At 30.8% G+C, this 16,893-nt stretch overlaps 3 protein-coding genes across 3 annotated transcripts; 1 reads left to right on the forward strand and 2 right to left on the reverse strand.

Moving 5' to 3' along the window:
- Nucleotides 1-3,134: 3,134 nt before the first annotated feature.
- Nucleotides 3,135-8,258, forward strand: LOC108488346 (protein SULFUR DEFICIENCY-INDUCED 1-like). Its single transcript, XM_017792632.2, has 4 exons — nt 3,135-3,349; nt 7,122-7,334; nt 7,447-7,602; nt 7,679-8,258. Exons 1-4 carry the CDS (start codon nt 3,173-3,175, stop codon nt 8,078-8,080), a joined length of 948 nt encoding a protein of 315 aa, XP_017648121.1. The 5' UTR covers nt 3,135-3,172; the 3' UTR covers nt 8,081-8,258.
- A 539-nt stretch (nt 8,259-8,797) lies between these two features.
- Nucleotides 8,798-12,197, reverse strand: LOC108486927 (vesicle-associated membrane protein 722-like). The gene is made up of 5 exons (XM_017791094.2): nt 11,738-12,197; nt 10,051-10,192; nt 9,844-9,964; nt 9,628-9,690; nt 8,798-9,174 (listed from the first exon to the last, which is right to left on the reverse strand). Exons 1-5 carry the CDS (start codon nt 11,925-11,927, stop codon nt 9,031-9,033), a joined length of 660 nt encoding a protein of 219 aa, XP_017646583.1. The 5' UTR covers nt 11,928-12,197; the 3' UTR covers nt 8,798-9,030.
- A 365-nt stretch (nt 12,198-12,562) lies between these two features.
- On the reverse strand, nt 12,563-15,995 carry LOC108487080 (guanine nucleotide-binding protein-like NSN1). The gene is made up of 9 exons (XM_017791310.2): nt 15,868-15,995; nt 15,534-15,778; nt 15,146-15,248; nt 14,894-15,067; nt 14,556-14,770; nt 14,143-14,407; nt 13,589-13,768; nt 13,280-13,491; nt 12,563-13,124 (listed from the first exon to the last, which is right to left on the reverse strand). The coding sequence occupies exons 1-9, from the start codon at nt 15,884-15,886 to the stop codon at nt 12,789-12,791; spliced, it is 1,749 nt and encodes a 582-aa protein (XP_017646799.1). The 5' UTR covers nt 15,887-15,995; the 3' UTR covers nt 12,563-12,788.
- Nucleotides 15,996-16,893: the final 898 nt, after the last annotated feature.

The raw sequence follows: 16,893 nt of genomic DNA on the forward strand, positions 1-16,893 counted from the left end.
CAGTATTTTCTATTTTTCTTTTGCTTTTAATATCAAATCATATTATCATGAATTATTTGATAAATTATTTTGATATAACTAACAAAAATGTTTTTGAATAAAAATTATTTTAACAAAGAAATTATTAAGTTCAAAGCATAAAAATTATTTCAAGACTTTCTAACATCTTAAAAATATTTTGAACACTCTAAAATATTTTAAATAAAGTTTAAAAATAATTTTAATTTCTTGAACTTAATTGAAACAATCTTAAATCAATTGAAAAACTGCTCTCTATAATAAGTATCGATATTTTAGAAAAGTATCGATACCAATATGACTTTATCGATGCCAATTTTGCTCATTGAATTGAATAAAAAATTGAACAAAAACAATACGTATCGATACCTTTCAAAATATATCAATACCATTTAAATTTTATCGATATCATTTTTATATTGATACTATTTTTGCATTATGTTTTATGATCTTTCAAACAATGAAAAAAAGTATGGATACCCATTAAAATATATCAATACTTTTTACCAAGTATCGATAAATCATCTTTGGTATCATTGTAAGTTAACTTTAACTGTCACTGAATCATGTATTAAATGCTATTAGTATCGATACTCTTAAAACAGGTATCGATACTTTTTATTACAGGTAAATTTAATGATATGATATTTTTATCCCCAACTGCTCTATTTATTTTCTCAACAATCACAATAATTAGAAATAAGTTAGAGGATATAAATATTAGCTTTTAAAGGTCCTACAACAACTAGAAAGAATATTCAAACAAAAAGATCAATCAACAACCTTTGTGCCAAATACTTCCATATTTTTCTTTCACACACTTGTGAGCTTTATTTTTCTTTGTTCATTTTTCTATCATTTCTTTCTAGCATCCACAAAATTTTTAAAAGCCATTTCACTCTTCCCTCTTGACAATTTCACTTTGATTAGTTGAACTAACAAAATGTGCTTCATCCTCACAAGTGGAAATTGAATCTCTAACCACATTATTAAGGGACAAGATAAATAACCATCATGTTACACATAATGCACCTTTTCTTAAATTCATAAGTCAAGTTAAAAAATTACTAAGTGTTTTTTCTTTTTATAATTTTTATAATTTTTATTGTACCCTACAACCGCATGTCATCCTCTGGTGTTTTTAATTTACATGTACTAAATATATTTTCTATATATGAAATTAATTAATTAATTAATTTCAAAATTGTACAGTAAATATTAAAGTGTTGGTGTAAAGTTGTATAATAAATATCAAATTTTAAAAATAATATTATTAGAATGGACAATTATGAGCTCGAATTTAAAAAATTAATTTTCATAAACTATAATCATAAAAAATAATGTGTTATAAACAATTGATAATTATTGTGTAAAATAATTCAAATTAGTTTGCTCCTTCAAAAAGAAAAAAAGTTTGATATTAGTTTGTTATAATATCCAGTAAGTAGGGCTCAACGTCAGACTAAAAAGACCGTAAGGTAAAGCTAGCACAGCTAACATACGTCAAACATCGAACAAAATGCAAAATGAAAATACTGAGATTGTTTATTTTTATTATTTGTCTGGTTTCTTAATGTCGTCTTTATCAAGAGAAACAATAATATTGTACCTAAAGAAAACAAGAGCATTCATGTTCATGAACACAGTCCGGAAAAATGGCTACATTCATAATTTATTCTCTTTGGTCCATTATTCAGTCCTGATGTACTTGGTTTTATTTTTAATATCTATTTATTTATTTTATTAAATAATTGTTATTTTGATAATGTTTTTATTTATTCATATTTTTATAAAAATTTAAATAAAATTTAAAAATAACATATCCAAAAATTGAATATATGATTAATAAGTTTATAAACAATTTTTTTACCAATGCATCAATAATTATTAAGTAAATATTATCACCCATATCGTATATATACTCTATATTATTATTTAAGCCTTTAATTAAATTATTAATAAAAATTATAAAATTTATGAAGATAATAATACTTATAGCTTTAAAAGTTAACATACATATAATCTCTTAAAAAATAATATATAAGACATTTTCATGATATTAAACCTAGTAAAGTTTTTATTTTGTCGAGTAGTATGATACTCGTGAATTAATTTTATCAGTTTTGGTTTAATTTTTAAGCGTTCAATTTTTTAAATGGTAATTTTCAATTGTGTTATTTAATTTTTTATAAAAATAATAAGATAAAAATATTATTATGATAAATTTAATTTTAATAATCTAAATATAGTATAGATAATATTATTGTTTTCAATTGAGTCTTAATTTGATTGGTATGGATATTGTTACCAATACAAGAGGACATGGGTTTGATTACATTGAAGCGCATTATTCTTTTATTTATGGGTTGGGAGTGGCTATAGATAATTTTAAATATTGGGTAAAAAAATAAATATGACTAGAATTTTAATAAAATTGTTAAAAAAACATTATTGATTTTTTCTTTTTGGACAAGATAGCATTATTGTTAGCAAGGAAGAATCTAAGGGCTGGCAAGGGCCGGCTTCCTAAAATAATTTTTTTTATTTTGACAAATTAATAAAAGTAAAATTATACTTTAACTTTCATAAAATGATAAAATTTTAATTTAATCTTTTAAAAATTATATTTTATTATCATATAAATTATAATTTAATTTCGACTTTTTAAAAAATTAATTTCACTTCATCGTTATTGATACAAATATTCATATTATAATACTAAAACGGAAAAATAATTCGTGAAATCGACTAATGAGAGAAAAGAAAAAGAATAATTAGTTGAATGCTTTAAATTATGCAAGCTGCAAATAGATATATTATTATAATATATGTTTTTATAAATTTATTAATATTAAATATTAAACGGTATTGTGAAATTTTAAAATGACATCAAGCACGTTAAATATATATAAAAATTAGATGGATTTGATTGCGTTTGGGTGAAGTGGCGCGTGGCTCCCTTCAGCAATTAAAAGAAGGACGTGGCAGTCAGTTTTGTCGTAGGAAAAGATGCGTGGTAAGTTAAGAACATAGCCGCAAAGTCATCTAGGTACATGATCTTTTCATTTAACCAAATCTTCACACTATATATAGAAGGAAAAAATAGAAACGTAAGATTAAAGGGAAAAAAAAAAAAAAAGGGTGGGAGCCAACTATGAACTCCATCAGTTCCAACAACAATCACAGCCAGCAGATGAGGATAATGAGAACCACCATGATGAAGAAGATGAAGAAGAACAGTAACAGCTCAAGTAAGGAAGAAGATCTTTATCATGTTATTCATAAAGTTCCTCAAGGTGATTCTCCTTATGTTAAAGCCAAACATGCTCAGGTCTCTCTCTAATTCCCTTCTGTTTATTTTGCTTTGCTTTGATTTTCTTTGAATTGATTTGATTTGCTCTTCTTCTTCTTCTTCACTTCGTTAATTTTCTTGATTAGTTTCTTTTGTTTTGGAAAAAATAAAAAACCATTAGAGCTTCTTCAGCTCTATTACAACCTTTTTTGCACCCGGAAAATATTAGTATTTCTTAGTTTTTCTTCTTATTTTTTGTTGAAGTTTTGTTAGTAAACTTGGAATATTAAGCTAATGAAGATAATTTTGATGACGAATTACGTATAACATATATATCCATTTAATATCGTTGTTTTTATGGATTAATTGCAGCTACTTTTTTATGGATTAATTAGTTGTTTGAAGGATAAAGCAGCCAGCTGTTAATTCTTTTCTTTTCTCTTCTTTTTTTCCGGAAAAAAATGGTAAGAAAAGTTTGTAATACGAAGAGAACAAGGAATATTAATGGCATATCTCAAAAAAAAAAAAAAAAACTAAGATATGCACCATAGCTGCATGCACGCATACTGAAGTGATGATTATATTTATATATATTGCTTGGAGATCGATCACCATAAATTTTTTTCTCTAATCAACAAGTTAATAGCAGCGTCTCAATGAACAGTTGACTTTGTTTTGTCTTCCTTTTACTCTCTGCAGATCTACAAATCTTCTGTTAAAGTTCAAATAACCAATTTATGTTTATTTAATTTCTTTTAAAAGCTATATTTATGTTTTTATTAAATTTTGAAAAATAATTAATGCATCAAGTACCCATACCTTTACTTACAACTTAATTTACTTTCTAAATCTTAAATAACCTAACAATTAAATAAACTTAATAAGGAAGAAATGAAAATGTTATAATTAATATGTCGATTACATAAAACTAATTTAATGAACACATTAACTTTATAGATGATGAATGAAGATATCATCGTACTTATCCCTTTGTGTTTGGTCCAAAATTCGGGAGTATTTCTTATCGTTGAAACTAATGTCTTTCTTTGGAGATAGGTCCAATATAGAATAATTAGTCACCGTTTCTTCGTTCTTGTTCTGTCACTTCAAAAGGCTTCAATCAAACCCTCTCATGATTTGACACACACAGTGACATATATGAGTTTATAATATAGGGAGCCAAGTTTATACAGTAAATGAACCTTTCCGTTGTTGTGGCCTAAATTGAAATCTCAAGGGTAAATTATTTAGTAGCATGCTACTAGGTTTCATATAACACCTCTCACCCCACTCAAAATTATCCTTATATCACGAGTAAGGAGTGTTACATTTGAACTCTAATGTTAACTTAATTTGATTTTTAATTTTAAAACTTTGTTTTATCATAAGTTCTTTTGAAATTATTTAAGTTATTTTTAAACTTTCTTTAGAGTTTGGTAACAAATAAAATTAAATTGAGGCTTATTTAAGTTAAAACAGGATAAAGAAGGTTAATGTTGCAATACTAGAAAATGGGTGTCACAACACTGACTAATGTTGTGACATTACTCTTAATGTTGCAACATTGAGAATAGATTACTTTTATGACTAATATCATGATACTGGAGACATATTATTCTATTAACTTTAATATCGCAACACTAAAAGTTGGATGGATGGCATGAGACCAGAGACAAATTGCCCAAAACATAACTTAAATACCTAAAATAAGTCAAAAAACTATTTTCAAACACTTTATAACATATTTAAACATTTTTAGGACTCAATCAAATTAACATTCAAAAACTTCATATAACACCTAAATATATCCTTCTAGGGAAGTACAAAATAATGTTAGATATGCTTGACATTGTTTTGGAACCACTTAATTACTTTACAACAAAAATTCATATGGTTCTAATTCTATGTATATGTGAATCTATTATCAATATTTAAGTTTCATACACGTCACTCCTTGCTTGATGATGAGATGAGTATGAGGATTGCCACTTCAAAACTTACTTTCAAAGCGATCTTTACTTGCGCGTTCAAAACGACTCATTAAACTTGTGAAAACTTAGTAAATACTTAAAATTCCAACTTACCTTTATTCAATAGAGTATATCAGTAAATAAGTATTAAAATGATAAACATAATAAACATTACTAAAATCACTTAAAGATAAGATTGACATGATAATAAAGTTGAATAACATTCACTTATCACATTTTCTTCATACATTATCATTCATTTATCACTTACTTTGTTCATTGTAGATTTGAATGAACAAGAAAGATATACGAAATATAGTTACATAGTACACGAGGATATAAGTGTTAGATTATCATGAACACTAATAGTGTTAAAACATGAGCACCGAAGTGCTAAATTCACGAACACGCTAAGGAGTTCTCAATGGCATACCATTTATATATGTCTCACAAGTTCAAAACTTGTCTACAAAGGCTTAATTATTATTATAAACCAAATATTCATTACAAACACAAACAAGTTTGATAATTTCATAGTCCTATATAACTTTTCAACATTTTTACAATTTAATCCTTTTCTCCACACATATATTCACATCAAACAATAACCATATTCATTTACTACTTTCTTGAATTATTCGCATATTTATTAAGTTACAAATACTCAAATTCATGACATTAACATTTATTTTAGTATAAAATTTCAAAAACTTAATTTAGTAAGAAGAATTCTAGAGTACTTAGAAATATTTATTAGGCTGTGTTTTTTTTTCAAACTTTATCTACTTGTTCTGCCTTGTGTACACTCCTTTCATCTTCTTCCTTATCTTTTTCTTCATTTCATAGCAATTCCATAAAACATGAGAAATCAATATACTTATATCATAACATCTTCATGCTCAAATAAGCATATTACCTTAAAACCTTAGTTCCTCATGATTCTCATGTTTAGCTTAAGCTTAAAACCTTAAAACCTAAATCAATATAGTAAATCATGAAAATATTACCTTAAAACCTTGGTTCCTCACAAAATTTACATTTTCTCTCTCTTCAAACATGAATACTCCACTTCTAGCATGGAAACTAAGCTTATTAGATTATAGCCAACTTGATTTAACTAAGATTTCTGTAAAAATTTAGTGATTTCAAGCTTGAAATGCCCTTTAATGATGATAGAGAACTAAATTGTAAAAGAAAAAAAACCCTTTCTAAAGGCTTGTAACATGTAAGAGAAGAAGATGATGATGGAGAATCTTATGATTCTTATCCATCTTTCTTTTAAAATATCATCATTATTATAATAATAAAATATTATAATAGCAATATCAATAATAATAATTTATTATAATTTATTCATAAAAATCTATCCATCATCATTATTCCCTAGATTTTTCACTAGAAAAATTGTTCTTCATGTCCTCACATATTTCACCATAATTCAATTTAATCTTTTTTATTTTTAATTTTTCACTTTGACCCCAATATTTTGTAAAACATTATAATTTAGTCTATGCCTTGGATTAATATCTCTCAATACATCCGCCTTTTAGATTTTCTTCAGTCTCCTACTACCTTCTCCGCTAACACTTATAAATCACATTTTATTTGTATTGAAAAATTTGACTCATAATTACTCAAAATAGTATTGTTGCAACCAAGGGATTTTTTATTTCATGTTTTAAACTTGGCAGCTCAGAGTTCGATCGAGTTTGTTGTGTAGTTCTTATATTACTTAATGTTCCCTTTTACGAGTTTGTGTTAATTTATAGTGAGCCTTTTCTACTATTATATCTTGAGAGGATCGAACTGCGTAATTCTGAAGTATGGCTTGAATGTTGCAGCTGATAGAAAAGAATCCAGAAGCAGCAATAGTATTATTTTGGAAGGCGATAAATGCTGGGGATAGAGTGGACAGTGCACTAAAGGACATGGCCGTGGTGATGAAGCAACTCGACCGAAGCGAAGAAGCCATTCAGGCTATCAAGTCTTTCAGGTCTCGTTGCTCAAAACAAGCACAGGAGTCACTTGACAATGTTCTTATCGACTTGTACAAGGTGTGTGTATATACATTTTTATTCCACAAATTTTCAATGCGTGGTTGGCTTGTCAGTCATATTCAGTACGTATACAATGACATTGATGAATGATCATAAATGAATTTGGCAGAAATGTGGTAGATTAGACGAGCAAATTGAATTATTGAAAAGAAAGTTGAGATTAATATACCAGGGAGAAGTGTTCAATGGAAAACCAACCAAGACAGCTCGCTCCCATGGGAAGAAGTTTCAAGTTTCTGTTAAGCAAGAAATTTCAAGATTACTGGTATCATTTTGACTTCCTCTACATAGGTCGTTAGTAAAATTAATTAGTGACGAAGGCCTCCACGTTTGCATGACAGGGAAATCTGGGGTGGGCTTACATGCAGAAATCGAACTACTTGACGGCAGAGGTGATTTATAGAAAAGCACAGATGATCGACCCGGATGCCAACAAGGCGTGCAACTTGGGTCTTTGCTTGATCAAACAAGGTAGGTTTGATGATGCAGGTTCGGTCCTTGGAGATGTATTGCAAGGTAAAATTCCAGGTTCAGAGGACGATAAAGCCAAGAATAAAGCTCGGGAATTATTAATGGAAGTTAAAGCCTTTCAGCCACCTTTGGAGTTGTCTGATATTGTGGGACTTGATGATGAGTTTTTCAATGGGCTTGAGCTGTTAATGAATGCATATGCCCCTGTTAGATCAAAGAGACTGCCCATTTTTGAAGAGATCTCCTCATTTAGAGATCAATTGGCTTGTTAGGTTAACACGATGGACAAGATTTGTTCTTTTGGGCGAGTGGTGATTTGTGCTTTTTATATAGTTGGAGCAGTACTCGTAGGAATAGATTATGCTGTAAATAACTGTATTTGGTTCCCAAGAATCAATATTGTATCAATACGTGTATTGTTTGTCTTGATAAATTATATATAATTCTAAATTTTTACGTTTATCAATTTTTCATATATATTTGGAGTCTCTTGATAAATAATATATACATTTAAATTTTTTTTTATATTCTAATTTTTAATTTTTAATAGATTATATATTATTTTGGTAAAAATAATTTATATTATACAAATATATCTTAATTAAATTCATGTAAACATATTTACATCTAAATTTAAATTTTAAAATTATTAATCAAGAACAATAATTTAATTTAATAATTATAATTTTAAATATAATTATAAAATAATTAAAATGGTTAAAATAAAAAAATTAAAAGTTGATATAAAATATTAAAATTTTATATCAACTGTACAAATCAAAATTTGACCGAAACGGGCTACAACCTAAAACACACTGCAATTTTAGTACCGATTTAAGACTGGAACAATATGTATTAGTACTGATTTAAGACTGGAACAGTATGTATTAACCGGTACCGGATTGGCATTGAGTACCATAGTTTAAAGGCAAAAGTAACAAAGAGCAAACCGCTAATCCATGAGCTTGAACAACATGTCCCTAACAAGATCATCTGAAAGTACCTTATTTGATATTTTTATATATTTCAAAATTCAATTTCCATAGTTCGAATCTCAGTATATATGCAGAGAGTCTTCTGATATTAGGCTACAGCATAAAAGGACGTGGAATTAAAGAAAACTGTAACTGCTAACTATGAGGAGCATCAATATTACTGGTGACAGCTACAACACCGATCAATGAGTGGGCAAATGAATAGAATATAGCAACTGAGCGATTCATCAACAGTTGAAGCCATGACAGACAGACAGTACGATGATGAGAATCAACGCGATCAGAATCCCGAGCACGATCAGCTTTATTTTCATGTTCTGTAACCACATCTTTCTCCTCATCTGGGTTCCCTGCTGCCTGAAATCTTGTGCCTAGAAACGTTCAAACAACAAATACCCATTTTAAACCAAGACAAACCTCCAAAATATATAACCTCTAACTTTGAATTAATAGTAGGAAAATTATGTAAAGAAAGTCCCAGGTTTTTCAAGTTGAAGCATTCAGCTGGACCCTTTAAATTTTGGGAACTAGTATTGCTAAATACTTTTATGAAAGAACTGAACAATTGGGTGAATAAGCAGTTATCTTAAAATGTGTTTTAGTACTTTATTTCATGCAAATAATATGCCTGATTTATGGTCTACCCAGTACAGCTTTAGAAAACAAAATTTTAAGATACATGCTGGTAGTTTATTTTCCTGTCCGAGGTTAGCATGGTTTTACCAGTCACAAACCCCAATAATGCCCTAATTTTGATCTAGTGCAGTTTTTAAAAACACTGCCCATGTTTCAAATTTTAAACAATATGATATAAATTTACTAACCTGGGAGCGAAGATTTTCTGATTTATCCACCAAAAGCTCAATTTTTTCACCACGGTCCAGAACCTGCAAAGTTAATTTTTAATGAATCAGAAAAGCATGCCAACAATTCGTATTCATGATCTAGAAATTCGTGAAGCTAGATTCCTTACCCACTTAAAGCCATTACATTGCACTCCATATTATATGTGCATAAGGCAAAAAGATAACAACAATTACCTTCTCAATGTTTTCCATCATAACTCCTTTGACTTCTGAAACTTGAGCTTTCACTTTGGCAATCTTACTAACCTCCTCTGGATGATCAATGCAATACTGCATATGCTCCTTCAACTTTGGCCTATAAGAACAATAACAATAGCATAGCATCAATGCACTTCATGACAACGAATATATTCCATTTGATGGCCAAAGAAAAGATAATACCCAAACTCCTTGCTCAAGCTGTTTGCAGGAGCAGCTGCAGCTTTTCCTCCACCATATCTCTTGGTAAAATCCTCCTTAATTCTCTCAAGAAAGGCAATTGGCACCTGTCGCCCAGCGGATTCAACAGCAACCACACAGTAAGCTGAAAAGCGTAAGAAATGTTAATTCAAGGAAGGACTGATGTAGCCATACTTGATAACAGATGATGCAGCACAAAGCTATGAAGAAACAGTAAAAATCATGCAAGCACAAAAATGCACCTTTGAAATGACCGGCTGAGATTTCAGGTTTTCAATGTATAAGTCAACAGTTTTCATTGTATAAGCCAACCTTAAAGGGCCAAACATGCCTATTCTTCTACAATTACATAATATGTTATTAACTCTTTAAAAGATACACACACAGAAGAAAAGTATCTGGACATGTCATCAGCTAAACCATGGAAAATGCTAAACATTTGAATCATACTTTGTTCTGACCACTAGATTTTCCAATATACTTGGAACTAAGTTTAAGGGAAAGCAAGGATCGCTTACATTGATGAAAGTAGTAAATAGCTATGGAACTTTGGACTCTAACATATCATAAATTGAAAAAAGGCAAATTCAGGAAAATATTTGAACCAAAAAGGTGAATCAGAACCAAGCAAGTTTCAGATCACTCAGCCCCAACTCATACAGGTAATCTAGAGATTATGAATGAGTTGACTTAAAAAGACGATCAAAGCAGAGATTTCATATAGTCTAGATTTGGTTATTGTTTTTGTTACTAGCTTTACTGGTACTTACTTTTGCTAGGAATGACCAAAATTAAAATCATATTTTGCTAAGATGAGCAAATTATTAAAATATAAAACACATTCATACATTATCTTTCATTATAACGTAAATTATTGGTTCCGGTTACTTATAAGGGTTCAAGTAAGTTCTTAGTTTAAAAAGTTATTCAAAATGTATTAGTATTTGCTTTGGCATCTGAATGCAATTAATGTTATTTATTATTTTACATCATTTTTATTAAGTGTTCTTGTCCAAAACCTACATTCAACACATTATCCCAACAATGGAATGAGAATAAAACCCTGCAAGATTCTTCAAATACATTGGAAAAAACTTAAGATACTTGTGTCAAACGCACAACATTGACACCCGAGTTTAAGTAATATACGCTAAGAGCACCTTTGTCACAAGATCTATACGCAGATTTAATTCATTCAAAACATTTCAACCTTTTAGTTGTTACTCCTACTCAGTTTTGGAAAGTTTCAATTAAAAGTTAAACCAATGTATTGAATTAATTAATGAATAAATGCACACTTCATTTTTGGCACATAACCAACTCTTCTCTTAAAATAGAAATAACGTAACTGATTCTACCGCCTTTCCCCTTTCAGGCGCACTAAGTTACGCAGAACACAATTATTTTTAAAATCCTAAGAAATTTCACATAACTTAATCCAGAATCACATTCTCGAAATCATTACCAAGGAAAAATAAGAAATTAAAAAAAAAAAAAAAGCGGAAGCAGCTAACAAAAAATGGATCGACAACAGCTACAACTAAAAGAACTTCCTCGCCGGATCACAGAAGCAGTAAAAATACGGATCAGAGATAGATAAACAAACGAAATGAACAAAAAGGGGGAAAAAAAAGAACAAAAAAAACGGAGGAGAAAGAGAGGAGATTACTAAAGCCGTTATCAACGAGATAGTTAAAGGTATGGCCGTCGCAGTTGTAAGTGAACTTGTTGTTGGAAGCAGGAAGTTTCTGGAGGCACTGAGAAGCAATGGAGGTGAAGTTGCCGGAGAACTCGGTGTAGTCGGCTAAAACGACGGTGCCTCGTGCCACGAAGGCGTAGATCAGCGATTGTTGCCCCATCACAGCCCTTTGACTAAGGAAGATTGAATTGAAATGAAAAGCAAGAGGAAGGGGAAGGGTTTTTATCGTCGGAAGGAAGGAGAGTTGTTTCCTTTCCCCTTTTCGCTTAGATGAAAAGCAAGGTAGCGTGACTAGTTTCTTTCCCCCATTTTTCTATTTATTTTTTTAGGCATCTATCGTGTGTGGAAATTTACGGCTATGCCACGCGGTCTGGGTTTTGAAATTGGAATATTTGGAGATTTGATCTAATAGCTTTGGCTTTGTGTCAGTGTTATGCTCTTACTGTTACTAGCTTAAATAATTTTTTCCTCTTTTTTTTTTTTCTTCCTTCTATGTGGGTTATTATTTATAAATTATACAATAAGACCGACAAAATCTAACATTTTTAAAATAATATAACGTGTATTTTAATATTTAAAAATTCGATTTAATTTTAATAAACAATATTTGCTTCTTAAAAGATCAGGATTAATAATATTATACATCTTAGATTTTTAATTGTTTTATTATTAGTCTAATCGTCAGCTTAACAAAACTAATTGGTCCAATTTGAAGTTTAGATGTGAATTTAAAATATAAATCATAATGCGAACACCTTTGGTGCAATAAACCAAAGAAATTTAAGGGCCTATCCCTTTACAATAAATAAGGTAGTTAATCATATTAATTCACTATTAGTTTGTGGATTAGGAAAACAAATATTCAAATAAAGACATTAAAAAGAGACAGCCTTAAACGAAATTAATAAATTAAACAAAATTTCTTACATCTTGCTTCAATTGAGCTGAATTAGACAGTCAATAAAATAAATAAATGAAAAGATGAAGCATTTTGAGATTTCCAGGTATGTTTAGTTTCTCACTACTCATCAACTTCAATACCTGACATTGGCACCCCACCAGTATTTTGACCCTTCCCCTTCACATAATCCACACCAAAGTCATAGTCGTCTTCATCATCCATGGCATCACCCCCTAATGTTGATTTATTTTTGACTTTTTTGTTTCTCTTATTCTCTGCCCTCTTCGTTTTTGGGTTAAACATACCTTCCACTGCATATAACTTCTCGTTTTGCTTGCCTGTAGTATATTTTGACTTGGCTTTTTCAGCATCATGTTCTTCTGAAGCCATTGGCTCATCGGATATAATTTCTTGGCTTTCATCAACTTCAGTTGATGGCAAGGGCCGCGCATTATCCTGAGATCAACCAAAAACCCAACAGATTTGTATAAGCATGACATGATAAGTTCAAGTTATTAGAACTTTTAACATGTGGCAACCAGACCACCAGCCACTTCGCATATGCTTATTGGTCATACCCATATAGAACTTAGAAAAGGGCAATCACAAACCTCTAGTATAGTCTCATCGAAGTTGAGAGGGTGGCTAGGGGGGACTTGAACAGAATGAAAATCGTCTGCCGACTTGAGGCTTCCAATGAATGAAGATTCTGTGCTGTAAACCTCATCAACATTGAACTCTTTTCCAAGTTCTGTGACAATCCTTGCCTCCGAAGGCTCTTCTTGATTTCGGCCCGGGGGCATGGTGTAATAGGGAATTTTACCTGAAGCATGCCAACGGATAGCAATGGGTTAACTTGATTTTCTAGCAAATTGAGACGGAGATAGAGAGAAAAGAAATTTGATAAATGGCATGCATACCTTCATTCCAATCGTGCAAAATGATCCTTGCAGCAGCTTCGACATCCACAATACCACCTTTTTTGAGCTTACCCCTTACAGTGGCTACATTCTGAAGGAATTCGTCAACTGATTCAAAGCCCGGGATCTTGTATATTGTCACCAACAGTCGCTCTGGACAAAGCTTGAGAATCTCTTTCACTGTGTTGTTGACAAAAGGAAAGTTACAAATTAGTATTGCTAACTAGATTCTGGCAAGACAAGTTAAAATTCCGTCCAGTAGTTGAAATAAAACGATTTAAGTGCACTCGATCAATCTTAACATGGTAGGAAATCTTGATGCCAGTGATATTTCCTTTCAAGAAATGTTGAAGGAAATCTATTTTGTTTTCTTCCAATGAAACTATAATATTAAATAGACACTCCACCAAAACTACGCCTAAATACAGAACTACTTGACCAATGCAGTATAAGTTAAACATCCCAACTCAGCTCTCATATCACCTAAACTATGACTCGATCCCATGGAAATCGTAGTCATATACATGAAACATAAAATTCACAGGTTGAATTACCTGGAGCAACCGGATCATCCAACTTTTCTATTCTTTTGCAGTTTCGAAGAGCTATTGATGCATCATTTCCACTAGATTTAAGCATAACAACACCAGGACAGTCCAATAATTTTACATTCTTGTCCAATTGAACCTCTTGCATTGATCTCGTCAACCCTGGAGTAGCACCAACATTGACAACGTGGCATCTTTTCAAGCTGTTAATTAGGCTGCTCTTGCCAACATTAGGCAGGCCAATAACACCAACAGTTATGGACTTCTTTATCTGCAAAAACAAAGTGCGCAACGAGATGTATATTTGTATGAAAACAACAAAGAGATTCAAACTCCAACAAGAATCAGAACAGGAAGATAAATCAGACAAGTATGAAATCAAGTATCAACATTGTGGTCAGAAAAACAACTAGAATCACCTCATGACTTCTTGAATAATTTTTCAACAATTTAATGAGAGTTTCTGCTCCAAGACAGTCGCTGGTTTGCAGAAGATTACTAGGCTTCATTGCTTTAGAAGATTTCCACCCTAAATTTGACCTCTGATCTTGAGTGCTGCACTTAAAGGCAACAGCCGGTAACTCTTCCCTAAGATATTTGAGCCACTTTTCAACAGATTCTCGAGGAACAAGATCTGAAAAACAAGTTTTCATTAAAAACAGTCAAGGCAGAAAACATAAAGGAACACGGAAAAGAAATAATCAAACAAAAGTTATGCCTTGATATTTACCACAAGATGTATGAATAAAGAACTTACCAATCTTATTCAAAAGTAATACTAGGTGCTTATCAGGGCCTGATTTCATCACCATCGTTTCCATGTCGACACAACGGGTACCAAGCGGATCTCTAGCATCAAGGACTTCCAAAATGACATCTGATGCTTCAATTACCTTAACCAACTCCTTGTAGAAAGCTCTATCTGAGTTATCTGTAAAAAAAAAATGACACATTAAAAATAGGAACCACCACCGACAATGTATCAATCTCCACCTTAATATCAACTTACCCCGGGCATTTACAATTCCAGTAGAAACATCAATTCCCTTCACCTCTTCTATACTTAATTCTTTTTCATCATCCTCTAGTAAACCCATCTTCCTCTTTTTAGCCTGAAAAATCATAAAGGTCCAATATATTATAAAATATAAGGTAAGCAGCTTCATAGCAGTAAAGAATTCACCATATTAATAACCATTATTAAGTCAATCAAATAAAAATGGCAAAGTTAAAGGTCATCCTATAGAGACTATGAGAACAATTTGCCTCAGGCCACACTATCGTTTAAATTTTCCAACCAAAACACTATCCAATAACCAAGACGGTGGTAAAACCAATAAAGAGAGTTCTTTTTTCAATAATGATTTTTTTTTTTTAAAAAGGCATTGTAGCAATACCCTCTCCTTGCGGGCAGCTTTCTTTTGCTCCAGTTCTTCGAGCGCCCGAGCTCGACGAGCTTCGAGAGCTTTGAGCTCTTGTTCCTTGAAAGGCCAATCATTGGGGATTCCAGGATCCTTCTCAACCATCCGCTTATGCTTCAATCCCGACTTTTTGGCTTCTTTAGCTTTCTTCTTATGGTGTTCTTTTACTTTTCTTATAACCTTGTACTTTTGTTTCAGCGAAACTCGCTTGCTCTTGCTCTCTGCAAGAATTATATGACCAGAATTTTAAACCGACACTTAGAGAGTTAAAGAAATAAATGAATAACAGAGCGAATTGGACTTTACTTACTTTTGCTCCTCTTCACCATTGTGCGAAGTTCAAAGATTTTGATGGAAAGTTGGAGCAGCAGCTAACTAGCTAAATAAGGTTTAGGGTTTGGGGAAGACAATAATAAGGTTATAATATGCTGTAACTCCTTATATTTTTTAAAATTTAGAATTTAGTACTTTTACTTTTTAGATTTTAAAATTTAAATTTAATTATTAACACTATTAAATTTATTTTATTAAATTTAGATTCATTAGTTTTAAAATCAACGATAACAAATGGATCTTAATTTTAAAATCTAAAAAAATCTAAAATCCTAAAAACAAAAGTAAATGGTAAATTCGATTTTAGGGACCAAAATGAATAAAATATAAAACTTGAAGGAATATCCAATAAATAAAATTGAGTTGATAATTGAATTAAATTATAATTTAGATAGGGATTTAAACCAATTAAAGAATCTTAGCGGAAAAGAGAAAATTGCAAGTTAATTCCTGATACTTTACCAATTGTTGTTTTTAACAAGTAAGTTCGTATGGTGATTATGTTTAAATCATTATGAATTTTATATTGTGAATATATGCATGTTTTTTTAAACCTTGAATTAATTTTAACTTGGCACAAAATAGTGATATTTTGACTAAATTGAAAAAATGATTAAATATGAACTTACATGATGGAATTACCTCGATGAAACTTTGTAAATGTATCATACTCATGGTTACAAGTTGATTTCCGATGATTCCAGGATCCAACATTTGTTGCGGACTCAAAGATACATGTAACATAGGTTTAGCTCAGACAAGTAACCTGATGTCATTTTAAAGTTTTAGCCCGGACATGTAGCCTTACATGTATATACAACTTTGGCGAACTATTTGATATGTCAATGAAAGTTTTTCCTAAACGGGTAACCTGACACTAATATATATTTAGCTCGAATGAGAAACTTGAGGTGGTTTTAAAGGCTCAACCTAAGTGGGTAACCTGACACAAATAGATATGATAACAGCTTTGGCTAAGTTATTTGACGTGTCATTAAAAGGT

Source organism: Gossypium arboreum, chromosome 11 (assembly GCF_025698485.1).
Source record: "Gossypium arboreum isolate Shixiya-1 chromosome 11, ASM2569848v2, whole genome shotgun sequence".
In the NCBI taxonomy this organism is placed as follows: domain Eukaryota; kingdom Viridiplantae; phylum Streptophyta; class Magnoliopsida; order Malvales; family Malvaceae; genus Gossypium; species Gossypium arboreum.